At 40.3% G+C, this 19,547-nt stretch overlaps 5 protein-coding genes across 6 annotated transcripts in view; 2 read left to right on the top strand and 3 right to left on the bottom strand.

The window, feature by feature from the left end:
* LOC131128392 (rho guanine nucleotide exchange factor 28-like) overlaps positions 1 to 2,168 on the bottom strand; it is a 35,010-nt gene extending 32,842 nt beyond the window's left edge. Inside the window, exons 1-2 of the mRNA XM_078789650.1 lie at positions 1,893 to 2,168; positions 766 to 812 (exon numbers count right to left, since the gene is read on the bottom strand). Of these exons, the coding sequence (XP_078645776.1) occupies positions 766 to 798 (33 nt within the window). The 5' untranslated portion in view covers positions 799 to 812; positions 1,893 to 2,168. The remainder of the gene's footprint in view (positions 1 to 765; positions 813 to 1,892) is intronic.
* A 217-nt stretch (positions 2,169 to 2,385) lies between these two features.
* Positions 2,386 to 8,351, bottom strand: utp15 (UTP15 small subunit processome component). 2 transcript variants are annotated; one of them, XM_058071503.2, is made up of 12 exons: positions 8,179 to 8,351; positions 7,823 to 7,914; positions 7,518 to 7,610; positions 7,238 to 7,422; positions 6,398 to 6,576; positions 6,151 to 6,276; positions 5,773 to 5,908; positions 5,596 to 5,680; positions 5,346 to 5,501; positions 3,582 to 3,683; positions 3,335 to 3,468; positions 2,386 to 2,976 (listed from the first exon to the last, which is right to left on the bottom strand). In XM_058071503.2, exons 2-12 carry the CDS (start codon positions 7,910 to 7,912, stop codon positions 2,673 to 2,675), a joined length of 1,590 nt encoding a protein of 529 aa, XP_057927486.2. In that variant the 5' UTR covers positions 7,913 to 7,914; positions 8,179 to 8,351; the 3' UTR covers positions 2,386 to 2,672. The 2 variants fall into 2 exon arrangements, with proteins under 2 accessions (XP_057927486.2, XP_057927485.2); XM_058071502.2 differs by having other exon boundaries at positions 2,387 to 2,976; positions 7,823 to 8,351.
* Positions 8,352 to 8,632: 281 nt separating this feature from the next.
* Positions 8,633 to 10,527, top strand: LOC131128561 (transcription factor BTF3-like). The gene is made up of 6 exons (XM_058071504.2): positions 8,633 to 8,704; positions 9,262 to 9,330; positions 9,411 to 9,524; positions 9,792 to 9,993; positions 10,081 to 10,137; positions 10,213 to 10,527. The coding sequence occupies exons 2-6, from the start codon at positions 9,262 to 9,264 to the stop codon at positions 10,257 to 10,259; spliced, it is 489 nt and encodes a 162-aa protein (XP_057927487.2). The 5' UTR covers positions 8,633 to 8,704; the 3' UTR covers positions 10,260 to 10,527.
* A 3,475-nt stretch (positions 10,528 to 14,002) lies between these two features.
* il12b2 (interleukin 12B 2) lies at positions 14,003 to 15,867 on the top strand. The gene is made up of 7 exons (XM_078789300.1): positions 14,003 to 14,062; positions 14,144 to 14,219; positions 14,302 to 14,541; positions 14,611 to 14,713; positions 14,797 to 14,987; positions 15,103 to 15,256; positions 15,324 to 15,867. Exons 1-7 carry the CDS (start codon positions 14,060 to 14,062, stop codon positions 15,463 to 15,465), a joined length of 909 nt encoding a protein of 302 aa, XP_078645426.1. The 5' UTR covers positions 14,003 to 14,059; the 3' UTR covers positions 15,466 to 15,867.
* A 1,874-nt stretch (positions 15,868 to 17,741) lies between these two features.
* Positions 17,742 to 18,910, bottom strand: LOC131127765 (sphingosine 1-phosphate receptor 3). The gene has a single exon (XM_058069990.2). The coding sequence runs from the start codon at positions 18,657 to 18,659 to the stop codon at positions 17,742 to 17,744; it is 918 nt and encodes a 305-aa protein (XP_057925973.2). The 5' UTR covers positions 18,660 to 18,910.
* Positions 18,911 to 19,547: the final 637 nt, after the last annotated feature.

Genomic DNA, 19,547 nt, shown 5'->3' with positions numbered 1-19,547 from the left:
CAGTTTTTTTTTATATATTAATAATTAATTCTGTTTTATGGTTGAATGTGGCTCCAGGAACAACTCAACAACAATGTATCATCATTGTCGACATTGATGATAAAATGGTTGCATCAGATCCGGCTCACTAGAAAAACAAATATATCCGTCTAGGTAATAAACAAGGTCAGGCAAACTTAAAGTGACCTCAGTACAATGAAGAAAACACACGGACAAATGTGAAAGGACTGAATGGACTGGAAACAGTGAGGGAAATTTATCACCTCTTTGATCCTCAAATATTAATATTTGCTTACAATGCTAAGATCAAGCAAGCTGCTATAGGCGTACAATATTTGCCCTGAGATTTAACAGGATATATGAAACGTCTTGCAAATAAATGTTCCATTCAAACTATGACTAATTAAAAATCAAATAAAAAACACGGCTAGTGAATGAATCCCGTGGTTACTGATTTGCCAGTTGGATAAACATAATGCCAGCCTGCTATTCATTGTTGTGCTGACAGACTGTTATTTTTCCAAAGAATTCAAAAGACTTCAATGACTCATTCAGAGACTGATGAAAGTCTGCATAATCACAGTATCCAGGCACACTTGTTAACCTTTTGACAAAAAAGGGCACATAACTAATAGTATGTCATTGTGGTCAATTGAGAGTCATTGACATTCAGCTTTATGATGACCATTTTCCCTTTTTGATAGTTAAATTGTGATTCTTGAGATCATCTGACCATATGATGTGTATATTGAAGCACATACTCACATAGAGAGGCACTTTCCTTCTGCTCAACTCCATCTTTGCTGCACCTGCTGGTTGAAAATAGCAATTAAAAGCAAACATTAGAAGCAAATATACATACAAAGCAAACATACTTGGTAATATTACAGTTGTGGGAATAAAGTATTGGATCCATTGATAACTTTCTCTTTTTTTCTGCTGACAAAAGACAACAATGCAGAGTTTTATGTTCTTTTTTTAATGTAAAAATTCTGAGGGGAAAAAAACATTCAATAATATCCATAAAGGCATCCAAATAAAGGTCACAAATTAATTTGTATTTTGCCCCCTTCAACCCAGGAAGAATTCTGATGCCCACAGACCGGGTATGTACCCATGAAGTACACAAATGATTGTCCAGAACACAGAAGATGGGTCTTCTACAATGACAATGACCCAAAACATGCAACCAAGGCAACAAGGAGTATAACTCAAGACACACACTAACATGCTGGTGAGGCCTAACCCATCTTTGGACTGTAAAACCAATGACAATCAGTGAAGGAAGAGAAAATTTTGAGTTGCCAAGTGACAGCCTCAAAATGTTCTCCTCTCCACCTTGTAACCTACTGAGGATCAAATACTTATTTCACATTTTATAAAGATGTATTTATTATTTTTTGTTTCCGTCTCTTACAATATAACTACCCAAAAAGGAGTTCATGATTAATGATAATGATTAGGTTGCTCTGATCGTTTTACCTTTTAATGCAAGGCAGAATTGTTGCCATCTTATTGCGTGTCAAGGGGTTAATGTTAATTATAAGACTTTTTCCCGAAGTAGACATTCTGTTGCAGGCTGCATTTGGTGATCTTCAGTGGAAAAAATTAATATGGGTCAGTCCGGCAGGGTTAACTCCTGTTTTAATCAGTGGGAACAATGTCCTGGGGAAAAAATGTACTATAGTTGACACTTACAGAGCATATAATACAATACCAAGACTGACATAAAATGCACCACGAACTATTATTTCTGTAGGCTCTTTACGGTGTTAGCATATTCATATTATCTATTATTAGTATCCATCTTCGGCACCTCCATTTTTAGTAAAGCGTTTTATTATTTTTTTATTGACAAAAACAAAGCAGTCAGTTACTTTTGATGGACTTACCCTTGGGCGCGCAAGCTCAAACCCAGAAGAAACCTGACGGTCCGACGGAAACAAACACACCACCACCCGCTTCTGCTTCATTTGTTTTTTGAAAACTACATGTTTTGTTGGAGGGACTGCTATTTAGGAGGAGGAGTAACTGCCACACGCTGAGCCTTGATCCTTTTACCTCGCTCGCCTCAGCAGCAGAGATTGACACTTCCTCTCTTGTCAACGTTAATTGTTTACTTGGCTGATAGCGACCTCTAAAGGTGAGAGATGGATCTACACGTCATACAGTAAGGTACAGTAACATCACTAATTAAGTCTGTTTCAGTGTTCGTTTTGCAACTTTTTAGGGTAGTGCAGTGGTTCTTAGTAACTTTCTGCCATGGCCTAAAAAAGAACTTGCGCCCCTCCCCGATTTGAAAAACTATTGAGAAACTGATCTGTGGCGCTCAGAGAGAGTAACCTCAATATGAGTAACAATATGACAAAAGTTTATTCATGTGTTCCTAAGAAATGTTTATCAATGCAATGAATAGCAACATATCATACAGACATGGACAAGCTCACACATACTCCATTTACAAGTGAAAGTATACTGTATAATTAAGTCTTTCCAATAAAAATCGTTGATTTTCTACTCAAGAATCTGAATACATGAATGCACATTGCATTAGTCCAATAGGCTCTCCTGAAACCTTCGCCAAACTTTTTTCATCCAATGGGGCTATGACATGTCCCTGATGTGAAGCACCTTTAGTCTAATGCATTGATAAAAATCTTATAGTAGAGGCATCAGGTAGTCTGGAGGTGAGGTTGTGAGGTACTACTACCTTCTCCCCCACCCAGGCCGTTGGGTCTGCCGTTTCCTGAGCACGGCACCTCCGTCCTCTGGTGGCAGAAGGAAAACACAGTGTCCAACATACCCAGCACTTCCATGAGTTCTTGCTGGTAATCAATTTCTCTCTTCAGCAGATCCTGAAGACGCAAAAGCTGGCCATCCACGACAGGCGACAGGCCGATGACTGACTGGTAAATGTCCAGGATCATATCAGCTGCTATGATGAGGATAGACGCAAACCTGGGGTCAACCAAGTTCCTAGAAAAGTTACAGGGAAATAATCTTCATTAACCAGTTATAGAGCACACATTTGAAAAAATATTAATACAGTACCGGATTTCCTCATAAAGGTACATTTAGTCAACTTCAAAGAGTTACAGTTGTCTATTAGTCACTAAAACCTATAGCACAATTCAGCTTTACAGATGCCATGTCAACTGTGCTGCAGTATGGTAATCATATTTTTCAATGTACATGTTTTTGTCATCATTGCACCCACACTTAACGAGTGGTGATTTAAAGTGATTGAATATATTAATGTAATTATGTTTTACAATAAGACAGCCATTAAAAGTCTGCTGGTAGTAAAGACAGAATATGGGGTTTCAAGTCTCACCCTATTAAAAAGTTGAGCAACTTCGACACATCCTGTTCATCCCGTCCTGCTAAAGCGTTTTTCAGTGTTCCTCTCCGATTCAACTCCTTCATAACAGCAACAGCAATGTCCGGATTCTTCCGTCTGGTCCACGACTAGAAGACAATCAAAATCTTTATTGTTAATAATGAAATATACTTTCAAGTATTTGGTTCAAATATATAATTGACAATGGGATGAAAAGCCATTTATGTTTCGAATCATGTACCTCCAGAGCTACATCCAAAGCTTTGGAGACATTGAACCTCTTTAGCTCTTTGTCAAATTTTGCCAGATGTTGTCTCACAGGTTTACTGACAAGAAAATCATCCTGGAAGAAAAAAACAACAATATTAATAATGGTGGCTGTAACTCCTTAACTTAACCTTAGACACACAGTTAAACCAAAACATTCTGAAAGAATATGCATCAAAAGTCAAAACAACAATGAAGTGTTCAAATCATTGCATGCGCTTTTATTTTTGTAATAGCACCACAGATCGGTACCAGTGAGGGCATGGAGAAAAAGTGTGTTTTTTTTTGTCCCGTCCAGCCATTGGGGCAGATAGTATTGTTGATCTAAATGCCCTTACATGCTAGACAGATTTGCTCTGTGTCAGGAAAGGTGTTGGCTACAACTTCCCTGTACCATGAAATTTTATTTGCCGTTATTTGATGTTTTTGTTATGCCATTTGGAGCGACTGGACCGGAGCAAGAAGAAGAACAGAAAAGAAGAAGAGAAAGGTGGGGTGGGGGAGGCAGTAGAGGGAGAGACAAAAACAGCAGCAACAAGAATTCCCATAACAACAACAGTGACAAACAGAACAGTTAAATGTCAATGATGGCTAAAGGTCACAATGGAGATGATATCACTGAAATGAAACAGTCCAACTTACCAGTAGCAATAGTAACAATGAAGACATGACTCATGATAGTAAACACAATTACAACCATACTATTACAGTAATTAAAATCTCACTGCTTGACATCATTATTACTGTAATAATAGCATACCAATACCATATAAACATCAGGGATAAGATGGTAGATTGTATAGAGAAGCACCCATGTGCTATGAGTGTCCATATGGAGGTGTGTTGTGTATGTGAATGCGAGTGTGTGAATGTGTAATTGTCACTGAGAATGACAAAAGGAGAGAGACTGCCTTCTACCACCCAGCAAACCCCGCCCTGCGTAGCCAGGTCAAGCCCCCACCGCCAGAGATCCCCCGGCCCCGTGGGTGTGGGCAAAGCCAGGGCCGACTCCCCAAGACCCGCCCCCGAAGCAACTCCCCGAAGAGACCAGCAAGAGAAAAAGTGTGTTGATAATCAAAAAAGCACCAACTCACTGAAACAATAGACAGCATCTGACTGCTCATTAAAATGATTAAGCCAGTGACTTCCTTATGTGGACGTGCTTGGGTACAAGCCGTAAAAGCCGAGTGGGACCAATCACAGAGGAGTAGGCGTGCCCAGATGCATTAAAACAGACTGTTTTGGAAATCCAAGGAAATGTAGCCTGAATAGGTGCAGATTGTGGAAGATCTACAAAGCTTTCTGTGCGGGTTATCGTGTGCAGCTGCTCTATTGGACTCCACAACTCAATACAAAAGGGCTGAAAATGAGCATCATAGGTCCCCTTTTAAGGCTGCACGGTGGAGGAGTGGTTAGCGCAGAGGCTACACATCTATGAGACACGAGGTCAAGTCCACCCTCGGCCATGCTAGGTTAATTGGCGAATCCAAATTGCCCATAGGTATGAATGTGACTCCATTACATATCTTCTCAAGGGGCATCGAAGGCTAAGTCATTTTATTTAATTGTAATTTTATTGTACATTGGTTAACATCTCAAGATACTTGACAGTTAAGAATGTTAAAATGACAATCTTTATAGTTCATCAAGAAAGCCAGCAATTAATTAAAACTTTATACTATTTACAATGAGAACTTTGAAGTCATTGATAACCAGATTGCATTTGACGCTTCCTTACTTGTTTAGAGACGTAGTTCTTTCCTTTCACAAACACACGGTATGAAGGTCCCCGCTTCTGTTGACGCGACAGTTCTTTCGACTCTTCAGAGTTTTTCCTGTGCTTGATGCTCAGAATACCGCTTGTCATACCCACGACAATGGCCTCATCATCCGGCTGAAAAGAAAAACAATTGTATGGTCACTATCAGCCAACTAGAGTTACACAGATTTGACTTGAAAATTGACTATTGTCTTTTTCAGTTCCTTACAGCCAAAGCAAGACTAAGGATGGAGGTATCATAGTCAAAGTTGTGCACCACTTTGTAGTTGGTGGTGTTGTACACCTTCACGTGCCTGAATAAAACAAAAAATATATTAGGTCAATATGCTCTTCGAAAATACCTTATGATGCTGGATCATGGCTCCCTATCAATCTGTTTACATACCTGTCCAAAGAAGCTGACAGCAGCCTGTGGCCACTGCTGCTCAGACACACACAGGTGACAGTTTTGTGATGGTTCCTCAGTGATACCAGGGGCTGGCCACCTTTCAGCAGATCCCACACTTTGACATAGCGTCCCCCTGATGAGAGCAAAAAAAAATCAATGCTTGAATGCCCCAGTTCCCTCAGGACACTTTAACCAACAATCAGTTCCAAGTCTCCATTAATCAAATAATCAGTTATGCCTGTTGCCATTTTGAATAATCTTTGGCACAGAACCGAGGGAGTTTAATAACGGCAAGAACATATACTAATTCAGGAGAACTGATAATACGCAAAGCCAGTATTACATGCTTTTGACATAAAAACAATCATTAGATACCCGCTGAGACAAGGAGTCCCTCAGAAGGGTAGAGAAGCAGACTTTCAACTGGCTGGCCGTGGTCCATAGTCATTACAGACTTATCCATCCTGCCATCAAACACTTTGAGTGTGTGGTCATATGAGCCTACAGGGAGGGGAAACAAACATCATTCATAACGCACACCCTGGTCACCATGGCCATACCTCAATCCACTGTATTCCATCCTTAAAGAATGTGTATGTAGCAACAACAGAACTATTCCCACCTGTAATGAAGAGATCTCTGTTGAGTTTGCTCGTGACGCCACAGCGAATGTAATCTGTATGTTCTTGGTAGCTGGTGACCTCAACTGCATTTGGGATGTCCCAAAGCCGGCAAGTATGGTCATCAGACCCACTGAGGATCTGGTACTGGTGCGCGGTGAAGTCTGTCAAGTGTACAGCTCTAAAGGTAATTAAAAGAGACAAGAAAGTTCACAATCAGCCCTGACCAGAAGTTCGCCAAGCCTGACCATTTTCGGTGTTGTCCGAGTCTTACTATTCAGTTCAGTCAATGGATTACTCAAGATTCCATGATTCAATGTTAGGCCTGTCACAATCAACTATAAATCAATTAACCCACACCATAAGTAAAAACAAACTCAATAATTTTGCTGGCCTCGATATACATACATGTGCATGCGTGTTTGTTTTCTTCCTCTACCAAACAGGCTGAATGACAAGAGGGTCTGTGCATTTGTCTCAACACCTGGGCGTGTTGGTTCTATAACGGAATGAATGGGTATGCACTGTCAACGCTGAAGGTTTTGAGCAGAAATGTAAGGGAAACTGTATAACGGTTTTATCCCCAATCTGTAAAATGATGGGTGGTCTGCAAACGCATATAACGGCCTTGGTGTCTTATTAGCTGCAGGGCAAAAAACTCTAGCCTTAACTACTATGACTGTCTGCAACATTTTGGACTATAGTTTAATATCCAGCAGCTTTAATTACAGCTACAATTAGCTTATTATATATATATTATTATATTATATATTATACAGTAGTTTTATTTTCCCTGCACCAGCATGACATAACTATAAGTATATTAAATTCAAGTTTCCTACTTTGTGTGTCCTTTGAACATCCTGAGGGCCACCTTGCCGTTGACATCAAACAGCTGCACCACTGAGTTCTTACATCCCGCCACAAGGAGCTGACCATCTGAACGGAACCTCCCGCAGTAAGCCGTGTCCTCAAACCTTGTGAATGTCTTCACTGGCTCCTGTGAGAATGGGCCATAAATATGGATCTGTGGAAGAAAAAAAATGTGTAAACATGTCCAACACAGAATGACACCATGAAAACATTTTCCTGAATATCTCAGTGCTGGGCAAGACTGCTTACTCGTGTGAATGCAGTGACAGCAAAGTTATGTGGGGCGACTGGGGAGTAGTCAATGTTTGTGACTGATCCAAATTCTTTTATCTGGATTGGAGCCTATTGGAGAAAAAGAACATCACAACTGAGAAACAAATATAAAAACCATGTAATTAAGCATAGGAACAGACAACGCTGGAGTTGGCTTCCGATTGTGCATTTCAGGGGAAATGTAAGGTAAATTGTCGACAGCGTATAAGGAGAGTTTAAATTGAATCGGAAGCCAACTTCAGCATCGGATATGTCTATTTAGCAGATCGAACGACACTCACCTTGTAGTTTTTCCAATACAGAGTATCCTGTGTCACTTTTTCTCCAAGTTTTGGATGAACAGGAATTTTTGTAGGTTTAAAGGAAGCCATTTCTATTTGTGGGCGAGTTTACCCAGGTAAAAGACAGCGTTGACAGAAGAAAGGTTTTAAAATAGCAAGGCCATGAAACCTGCAGTACAATCTCAAAATTCAGTACAAAGAAGTAAGTGCCTCACACTAACGCCTTGAGAGAACAATACAATACGTTTTACTGATTGCCAAATGAAGCTGCAAGACTTGAGCCAACGTGCTGGGTTAGCGCACGGAACTTTAGCCTGCTAGCATTCGCTACTAAATCGCCGTCTACTGAGTCTCACCTTTAAAATCACAAGGCCCAGTGGTCGTATATACTAGTTAAACAGAGTGATTCAAAAGTAGGCGATATTAAAGTCGATTGTAGAAGCAAACCAAAAGTTAGTCATCATAACACGTTATCACATTGTCGCAAACTGCAAAGGAAGCCGCCATTTTGGATGACGTGACGACTTCCGTTTTTGAGTAACGAAACTTTATCGTTCACGTTTATATATGATTAGAATAAAGACGATGTTACTCTCTATTATTTATTTTACATACTAATTATTTAGATAAAATATTACAATTAGTGCTATTCCACACAAGGTGCGTGAGTTTACAGCAAGACGTACAAATTATAATGTAAAAAATGGATAGAAACTTTATTATTGGTGTTATCTATGAAATTATAGCCTTATTTTTAAAAAATGTACACAAATACTATCTGTCACATCAGGTACTAAACGTTCCTAATACGTCACGTCCGATTCTTCTTCCTTTCTCTGCGCTTCGATAGGCAGTGCGAGCCGCGTGATTATACACTCCCAGGTTGGTACACCTCTTAATCAACTTTAACAAGTAATTCAACTTGTTTTACACCTGGTTCAACGCAGTGTTTAATATTAGTTACATAATATGAGTAGTTAGAGAACACCATGCCACCATATTTGCTAAGAACTCTTCGAAAAGGCCCGAGCTAGCCTATTAGCTTGGTGGCTAATAAGTAGCTTGCGTCCCACTGTGTGAGTTAGACACATTGTTTACAAAATGTCAACTCCCTTGGGAAATCATTGCAGCATCGCGCAAATAACACGTTTAACCTCTATGACTGTAGTCCAAATTAGATTTCAGCATTCTGTCTGATTTCGATGGTGGGGGTCTCTGTTCAAAACCTAGAGTCTGCGTCTATTTTTAACCCTTTTACACAGCTGCTCCACACCAAGGTGGGATTTGAGGGAGACTGTCCATTTTGTATACAGCTGCTCTATTACCAGTCAGCGTGTACTAAATAGTGAAATGTATTACATTTAGATGTATTCAGTTGTACACTCTTGTCTCAAAAGGCGAAACTTCCTTGGTTTTCAAACTTCTATTTGTCCCGTTAGATGAAGGAGTCCATAATGAACCAGGAGAAGCTTGCAAAATTGCAGGCGCAGGTCCGCATAGGTGGTAAGGTGAGCTGGGCTACATCTACATGTTTAAGTCTGTCAATTTTCAAGCATTAACTGTGTGGTGGTGGTGGTTGTTATTGCAGGGAACAGCCCGAAGAAAGAAGAAGGTGGTGCACAGAACAGCAACAGCAGATGATAAGAAACTGCAGTTCTCCCTCAAGAAGCTCGGAGTCAACAACATCTCAGGGATTGAGGAGGTACGGCTACATCTTGCGAGATCCAGTACAAGACCTGTATGAATAAATGTTGACATTACCTTGTGAAAAAGCTAAACATACAGCCCTGTATTATCATCATCAAATGTTGAGGTCAAACATAGGTTGATTTGAAACAGGACTCTAACCTCCAGTCCAAAGGGTGGGGCCAAACCGCACCAAGCTTCTGTAAATAACTACACTACATGAGTTAACAAATGTACTTAACTACAACTCTCCTCTTCCCCTCCCACATGTCTGTTTCTGTAGGTGAATATGTTCACAAACCAGGGCACAGTGATCCACTTCAACAACCCAAAGGTGCAAGCGTCCCTGGCTGCCAACACCTTCACTATCACTGGCCACGCTGAAAACAAACAACTCACAGAGATGCTCCCGGGTATCCTAAACCAGCTCGGCGCAGACAGTCTGACCAGCCTAAGGAGATTAGCAGAGACACTGCCCAAGCAAAGTATGAACAACAGTTTGAACCCACCATATTTATGCGTTTTGAGTTGTTTTGTTCACCTCTCATGTGCAATGTTTGTGTCCTTTCTAGGCGGTGACAGTAAAGGCCCCATGGTTGATGCAGAAGAGGAGGATGATGAAGTTCCTGGTGAGCAATGGCGTCTTCTTGATTTACACCACAATTATAAACAACCCATTCTAACTGCTCCCTCATATATTTCAGATCTTGTCGAAAACTTTGATGAGGCTTCAAAGAACGAGGCAAACTGAACAGACCCCAACAAAACACTTTGTCGGCTCTTAACTCGCCTCATTTTGTATTTGCCCGACTCGACTGCACGCCAAGTTGATTTGGGATACAAACAAGTAAAAGTTGCTACATGGTTCTGCATCATTCTACAGTAAAAGTATTTTAATTCCACTGAGGTGAATGTGGAAACCTTATGTTGTTCTCCGTGCTGCCACTCTGCTTTACCACACCAATACAGAAACATGTTCTAGTAAAACTAATCATGTAATAAAAATACATTTAAACCCATTTCTATTACTTTACTCATCTCTTTCCCACATGGTGATAATATATAAACTGAATATGGAGCTTCAGAAGCTTGTATTAATGGACAAATCAGCAACATAACAGAACACCTTTTACACAGTACATCCTCGACATCTGTTATTCACCATTCACACAGGAAATATCCCTACCCTGCTTTATATGTTCTACTTACTCCAAAGGTGGAATATTGCCAGGTCTACTCATTTCGCGTTCATGCGCTTATTACAGATCAAGACATGGGAAAATGTTGACCTGTACATGGGGATATTTTGAAGGCATTTTAATGACGCATAAGAAATTATTTAATCTGATACACCGTGGGAGTAGGGTGTCCCAAAAAGATTCTGACATTCAGAATCTAATTTGAAGATCTCAGAACCACAAACAGCACGCAGACGTCACAGCTAGGACACCCCAGTTTAATCACACCCTCGGCCATCTCTGTATGGAGTTTGCATGTTCTCCCCGTGCATGCGCGAGTTTTCTCCGGGTATTCCGGTTTCCTCCCACATTCCAAAAACATGCTAGGTTAATTGGCGACTCCAAATTGTCCGTAGGTATGAATGTGAGTGTGAATGGTTGTTTGTCTATATGTGCCCTGTGATTGGCTGGCGACCAGTGCAGGGTGCGCCCAAAGAAAAGCGGGATAGGCGCCAGCACCCCCGTGACCCTCGTGAGGACAAGCAATAGCAAATGAATGAATGAAAGAACCACAAACAAAAATGGAGCAGGGAGCACTGAAAATTCTCATTCCCCTGATAACCACACACAACCACATTACATCAAAATATCATTTTCCGCTGCTCAATGACAACATAATTGCGCCGTGGTTCCTCCAGCATTAAAACAACTCGCTAAACTCAAATGGTCACTTCGCATGTCACCATTATCGATGAATACCAGGTGGCGGATAACACAATCAGTAACGCAGCCCACGACAGGAAGCATGAGTTGCAGAGTTTGCACGATGAAACTTGTATTTCACATGACAGGAACTTGTGACGCATGTGTTGAAATATGCATATGAGGAGGTCTTATTCTTTCTTTGATGACATTTTCTTAATAAATAGGGGTTGCCCAATTCATGACTAAGTAGTGGAAATCCTGTTTGTGACATATCTATTCCTCAAAAGCTTTATGTTATACTATCTACACCAGGGGGCTCAAACATGCGGGCCCGCAGGACACTAGTTTGAGGCCCCCGCCTTGATATAAAAGTTTAATGTTAGTGCGGCCCGCGCAAGTTTGATATGGATGCTGTATGGTATCATGTACCCAGAAAAATTATTACGTTTGATTAATGTTCATGTTAAAGGTTAAATAACTGTTAATAGTTATCCTCCCTATCTGTGTGGAAGTGGTAAGTTTTTGGCTATTTAAGTTTAAAGGAAATATCTTGAAGGCTACCACTTAGGTCGCTAGCTCTCTAGTTTGCGAGTTAGCATGTGTCTCAAGACCCTGCAGTTGCGCAATATGTTGTAAATAAAAAGAGTATAAATGTGACTATAGTCGTGTTTTGTCATGTCTACAGGGCTCTAATAATGCTTTGTTCATTTTAATCTGAAAAAAATTATTTGTCTACCCACCAACTATATGTGGTTTCTTAAGTTTTTATTATTTGCCGTTTTATTATTATTATTATTATTATATTTATTTATTTATTACTGATTGATTGATTTTCTTTATTCTTGATTGGTTTGTTTATTTTTCATCTTATTTTGTGCAGAAAAATGAAAATTAAGATATTGGAATAACAGTGGAATGTTTTATCAGAGCTTTTATTGTAGAAAATCGGAACCAAGGCACTGAAAAAGTTTGTATATTTTTCTGTTTTTAATAAATGCGTTTTTTTTTTTTTTTGGAAAACCTGATGCGGCCCAGCCTTGCCCAGACCCTAGCTCCAGTGGCTCCCAGGTAAATTGAGTTTGAGACCCCTGATCTACACGATCGCTACTCTCCATTTGCACAGTAGATTTGCTAAATGTTTGTGTTCACAATGACAATTTGACTGTCTTCACCATGACAGTCCGGTCCAGCGACTGCGCTACTGCAGACGCTGCACCGATCCGTCTGTCAATCTCACGCTCCAACCTTCCTTCACTCATGAAGAAGCCACCCAGATACTTAAACTCCTCCACCTGGGGAAAGACCTCACTCCCAACCTGAAGGGTGCAATCCACCCTTTTGTGACTGAGAACCATGGTGCAGAAGGTTGCAGCCTGATGAGGCCATCCGGACCACATCATCTGCAAATAGCAGAGACAAGACCCTAAGAGCACCTCAACACCTTGGCTGCACTTAGAGATCCTGTCCATAGACATTAATGAAGATATGAGATAAGATATAGATGTGGTAATGGTTTCATTCATTTTGAACACACGTACAAGTTGCAGTGGAATACGTTTTCTTGTTTCTCTTTCGGCTTTTCCCTTCAGGGGTCACCACAGCAAATCAATCTCCTCCATCCAACCCTGTTTTCTGCATCTGTCTCTCTCACACCAACTACCCTCATGTCCTCCTTCACTACATCCATAAACCTCCTATTTGGTCTTCCTTTGCACCTTCTACCTGGCAACATCCTTCTACCAATATATTCACTATCTCTCCTCTGGACATGTCCAAACCATCTCAGTCTGGCCTCTCTGACTTTATCTCCAAAGCATCTAACATGTAATGACCCTCTGATGTACTCGTTCCTGATCCTATCCATCCTCGTCACTCCCAATGAGAACCTCAGCATCGTCATCTCTGCTACCTCCAGTTCTGCTTCCTGTCTTTTCCGCTGTGGCACTGTCTCTCAACCAAACAACATGGATGGTCTCACCACAGTTTTGTAAGGCGTAAGCCAAGTTTATTTAATCCCACCCTCCATAGTTTTCACATCAATCACAATACATTTGTACACTGGTGTTTTTAATGTACTATTTGCCTGTTTTAATTACATAGGAAAATGCAGTAGATAGGGTAATCTAAACTGAGAAAATATAAAAACAAATTCCTTATCTTAACAATGATAAAATTCTAAATGTATTTTTGGCATCTTCTCTGCATACTTTTATAGAAATTATTAAAGTAGTTTTTGCATAATCCTGCCAACTTCAAATGAGTGATGATGACGTCTTGGTGGGGGAAATAAGATCGTTATTCTGTTTATTTATCAGAATAGTACATACTGCGTCAATCAAGGGCAACCCCCACCCCATTAAACACTTATGAATCACTTAGTATTAGTCATTTTTATCGAATTATCTTCTTCGAAACCGCTGCTCCTGTGTTTTTTGTTGTTGTTGTTTTTTTTTTTACTAAATTTGAACAGGAAATGCTGTCGCTCAACAGGCTGTGGCCACGGTTTATACTATGTCTCTTAGTTTCTCACTCACCCCCACCACAATGGTGATGATGCTCTGCTGTGAGTATAAAAATGAGCTTCTGGGTCCAGTTGAGGAGCATGACAATCGATGTGAGTGCAGCTGGACTTCTGCTCTTCATTTATTATCAGTACTGTTTCACCACAATGGTAAGAAAAGTCCATAGAATGTCTTGTATCATCATGAAGTGTGCTAATTTGAATGGATTATACTGCATTTCTCTTCCACAGAGGTCACTGTTGATATTTGGGCTCCTGTTCCTCAGCCTCATTGGAGCAAATGGACTAAAGCACTTCCCTAAAACCTGTATGTTGTACTGTATCATATTATATTTGTGCATTACTATATTTTATCCATGTTTAAGTCGTCATCTTTTCCCTCCGTGCAGACGTCATGGCCTCAAGTACTGATTCTGTCAAGCTGCCCTGCGGCACAAAATCCCAAACCAACGTCACATGGAAGTTTGATGATGACGATGTGGACTTGGATGACAGCATCTCGATGGATGGTCCAGATCTGATAGTGAAAGAAGTAGATGAGGCCACACTGGGGGAGTACACTTGCTTGACTAAGGATGAGACGGCATCCATTTTTCTCCTGTTGGAGGTCGAGAATGAAAAAAAGCTTGGTGAGATAACATGTCATTATTTTATGATGAGTTTGCCTTTTTATTTATTTACATTGTGTGTCTTTACAGATTCTCTTCTCAGCTGTCGCGCCAGGTCTTATAACTGCGCTTTTAGCTGCATATGGACCGCCAAAAAATATGAAGCCGTGCGCCTTGGACTGGGACCACACTGGTATACAAACACATTATTGCCGCAATGACACAACAAACCCAGGCACAGTTTTAACATATTTTGTGTCAATGCCGCCAAAACAGTCGTGATGGAGGTGACCTTTGTCAGTGGGTCTACAACACCCATCAGACCCAGGATGGGAGATTACACTTTAGGCTGACCCACTCCCTCACACCCTATGCTGAGGAGAGCTCCATGCTTGAGCTCACAGCCGAGGCCATCATGGACCACTCCATCCTCAGGAGGACCAAACGATTTTATCTTCGAGATATCAGTGAGTGATGATACCATGCAGTCCACAAAATCACAGCTGTCATTATAGAAATAGGTTGTTTTTCATATCATGAAACAGCGCATTATCATTATTATCGTCATTCTTTTATACCCAGTTCAACCAGATAGTCCTACGATAGTCAGCTGCCAAAATGTGGGTCCAAACATTACCGTGACCATCCATCCTCCATCCAGCTGGTCCACTCCTCACAGCTTCTTCAGCCTGGAGCACCAGATTCAATTTGAGCGCAAGGATGACGGCAAGGTGAACTTCTACAACCATTCTTTACACAAAGCTAATTTGTAAATCTTTGTGTCTCCTTCACCGCTCCTTTGTGTCTCCTCAGTGGGTCCTCTCCTCGACCACCATGATACCAGAAAAAATCACCAAGCTGAGAGTCCATTCCAGGGACTCGCTGGTCCAGTCAGCCTGGAGCGAGTGGACCAACTGGGCTAGTTTGGAAAATGTAATTGTTTAAATTGTGGGATACTCATTGAATTGTTTACTTGTTATGTGTGATGGAACATCATGATGGAATACTGCCATTTTGACACAAAAACGATGTACTTATTTGTATATTATTTATTTGAAACTAACCACCACTCCATCAGGTCAAGAAAGAAATATTTCCTCTCTTGCCCAGTTGTTGGTAGGCTATTCATGTAAGGTATTATACTGGTACAAGTTATGATATTACATAGGCAAGCCTATAGATCACTCATTATCATGTGTTGCCCCTGTTGCCGAGTAACAATACATGCACTCATAGTGTAAAATATACAGTACCGGCAGACTAAGAATCGCAATTAAATGAAAATGTAGTTGTTTTTACAAACAACGTCTTATTCAGTGTCTGTATTTTCTAATTTCATGAACTCATTGCAGGTCCAAGTGAAGAAAAAAGAAGCTTTTAAAACGCAAAGAAAAATTTTGTTGTCCAGAGATGCCATCTAGATATTTGGATCGAATGTCAAGAATCCAGTAGAATTAGGACAAGATTTTACAAACTTGTTAAACCTGTTTTATAACACATCCTATGGCATAAATAACGGCACAATTAATCTCTTGAGTGTGCGCCATTGTGGTAATGAGCTAACATTTTGCTGAAAACATTATTAAAGCATTCAATAAAATTCGTATGCATTTGTAATACATGACGATCAACACCAGATAACAGTAAAGCCACAATTACAGATACTATTTAAAATCACAAACATTGTTATATATATATATATACACAACAATGTTTGTGATTTTATATATATATATATATATATATATATATTTGATATAATTGTCATGAAGCTTTGAAGTACTGGAACAGTCGGGGCTTTGATGCTTCAGTGAAAAGCAACATTAGCGACATCTACTGGAAAAGTTAAGTCAAAGCAATCTGTGTCACTAATGAGTGAAACGGGTCGCCATTACCAAATACACAAACAAACTTGCCAATTCTCATTCTTCAATTGCTTGGTGGTTATTATGAACACAAGTTAGCGCTAAAATAACTAGTCAAATCAATTACACTTTATATTTTTAACGGATAAAATGACATATAAAATAATTAATACGAATTTTATTAATACGTGCTTTATTGTTTTTGGACTTCAAATGACATTGATAAGTTACAACATTTTTCCCATTGAAATTAATACATTTAAAATTTGGATTTCTATGTATAATATATATTATTATTATATATTATATATAATATATATAAATATCATGGACCTGGATCATCTCAAACATTTGTGCAAAATCCATAATCAAAATAATGCTATACAATATTCTCCTTTATTAAAACGTAATTATGTTAGCAAATAGAAAGTAGACTGCACAGTACATCATTTCAACCATTTCCACACATGTCTGTACAATTAAAAAGTTCACTAATAGTGTGTGTATAACAAGTTGAAAATATTAGTCACAGTTTTTTTTTCATTTATTTTAATTTTTGGAGTGTGTCATATTGTTTTGGGGCTAATTCAGATGACTTAAAAAACACACATTGTATGAAACAAAGTCAAACTATGGTCTTTAATAATGTTTGAAATAAACAATACACTCTAAAAAGTAATTCAGAGTATCTGTTGACACCACTTGATTTAATACATAAATGCAATGTAAAAAATGCAATTAATTGATTGAGATATACTTTCTAAGTTGCTAACTTTATTTTTTAAGTTATGTTCAAATGTTCAAATACATACATACATGTACATACATACATACATACATATAAAGTTACTGCTACTTAAAAAGCTGTGTGCATTGTTATTATAATTAAGTAGACAACAAATTAAACTAATTTGAATAAAATGATTAAGTCAGTTGACTTAACATATTTCTTTGAGTTACAAACTGAAAAACTTGTCCCTTTTAATTATTACAATTATTCAGTAAGCATTACTTAAAATGAGCTTTGAGTGAAGAGGAAAAGCTAATTTGTGCAATGCAATATTGTTTGTTGCTTCAAAGCAATTTCAAATTAAGTTGTCATAACTAAGAAAGACTAATGGAAACTGTTGCGTTGATTTTTTTGTTGAGGCTAAACATTTATTTTTTGAGTGTACAACATCTGCATTTGAATAAGCATCTTTTTGGAATTATTAAACAAGAAAAAAGATCATACCAGCATCTTTGATGTTCATCTTTTTGTAGCTCCATTGCAGTTGAAATCAATTCTAAAACAGAGAAAATAAAAGTGACTTATACAGGTCATTGTGACGCAATTATAACACTGTTGTATTTCTGTTACCTGGCCCTCCGTCTGGGGCACACCCTCCGCCACACGACCCTCCACACGGCCCCTCGTAGAGCCGGACTCCCCCAGATGTACAGGGCCGGGGTGACCAGCGCGTTGAGGCGCGCCATGATGGCAAACAGGTTGGTGGCCTCATTCCTGAACCTGAGCCCAGTCCTGGTGAGCTGCCTGACGATGATGTTGACAAAGGAGGGGCACCACAGGGCCAGGAAGCAGATGACCACGAAGACGATGATGCGTAGAGACTCCTTCTTGTTGTCCCTCTCGGCGCTAGGGGGTTCTCTGGCCAGGTGGTTCCTGGCGATAATGTACAGTTTGATGGTCATTAGCACCTTGATGAGCACGATGATCTGCAGAGTCATCACCCCGAAGGCGTTAATCTGGGCCGCCTTGGAGATGGGCACCATGTTCTGGACGGTGAGAATGGAGTAGGTGTAGATCCAGCAGAAGGCGCACACTCCGATGACCAGCGACCTGCTGATGTAGCGGTTGTAGAAGAAGGGGTGGCACACGGCCAGGTAGCGGTCGAACTGGGCGAAAAGGAAGGTCAGCACGTTGACACCCAGGAAGGACGGAAGGATGTAGAAGGTCCCGTTCCTGGACGGGTAGCCCTCCTGGACGTCGAAGAGGCCCAGGTAGTAGACTGAGAAGCCCGTCAGGGTGTCGCTGACGCTGGTGTTGAGCATGAAGATGAAGCGGTTCTGGACGCGCAGGGAGCGGCTGAAGGCGATGCCCACCACCACCGAGCCGGCCACCGGAAACGCGGTGGTGGCGAACAAGATGTGGAAGATGAAGATGAAGAAGTCGCCCGGCGTGTCAAAATCAACTGACAGAGGGATGGTGCCATTCAGGAGCATATTGGCGTTGCCGCCAAATAGAGTCGCTTTCCCCGTTTTTAAAGCCTGCATTACAACCCCGTGGGGGTGTTTTGTCTTGGGGTGAAGTGAAGCGTGAAGCGTGGACTTGCTAATTGAGTCTAATTGTCACCGTGTCAAAAATACTACACCATTTCATCAGGCCTTGAGACATGCTCTTTTAATGAATACTTTGAAGTGTAAAACAACAAAACATAACTCATAAGTACGCTGTCTGTAACTCATATAACTCATAAGTCTCCATCGATGGAAATGTTTGAAAAGTTTTTAACAAAGTCCTGCCGCCAAACCTCACCGGGCACTTCTTCTTTTCGCCATTAGAGGGCACACTAGATCAACGAAAAGCATATTCATTCATTCATCCATTCATTTTCTACCGCTTATCCTCACGAGGGTCGGGGGTGCTGGAGCCTATCCCAGCTGTTTTCGGGCGAGAGGCGGGGCACACCCTGGACTGGTCGCCAGCCAATCACAGGGCACATATAGACAAACAACCATTCACACTCACATTCATACCTATGGACAATTTGGAGTCGCCAATTAACCTAGCATGTTTTTGGAATGTGGGAGGAAACTCATGTTTGTCACACTTAATAACCGCAATCAAATGTTTGCAATCACCTGCCAAAGTCTCTTACAGCACTGTGGAGGAATTTTGGCCCACTCATCTTTGCAGAATTGTTGTCATTCAGCCACATTGGAGTTTTTTTTAAGGTCATGCCACAGCATTTCAATAGGATTCAGGTCCTAAGTCTTCATTTTGTTTTTCTCCAGTTTTGGGTCATTGTCCTGCTGCAGAACCCAAGTTGGTTTCACCTTGAGGTCACCAACAGATGGCCAGACATTCTCCTTCAAAATTTTTTGGTAGACAACATAATTTATGGTTCCATTTATCACAGAAAGTCTAAAGCAGGTCCTAAA

This window comes from Doryrhamphus excisus, linkage group LG3 (assembly GCF_037039965.1).
Source record: "Doryrhamphus excisus strain RoL-2023G ecotype Guam linkage group LG3, RoL_Dexc_Guam_v1.1, whole genome shotgun sequence".
NCBI lineage: Eukaryota > Metazoa > Chordata > Actinopteri > Syngnathiformes > Syngnathidae > Doryrhamphus > Doryrhamphus excisus.
The sequence above is the reverse complement of the archived record's forward strand: the minus strand, read 5'-3'. Positions and strand labels throughout refer to the sequence as shown.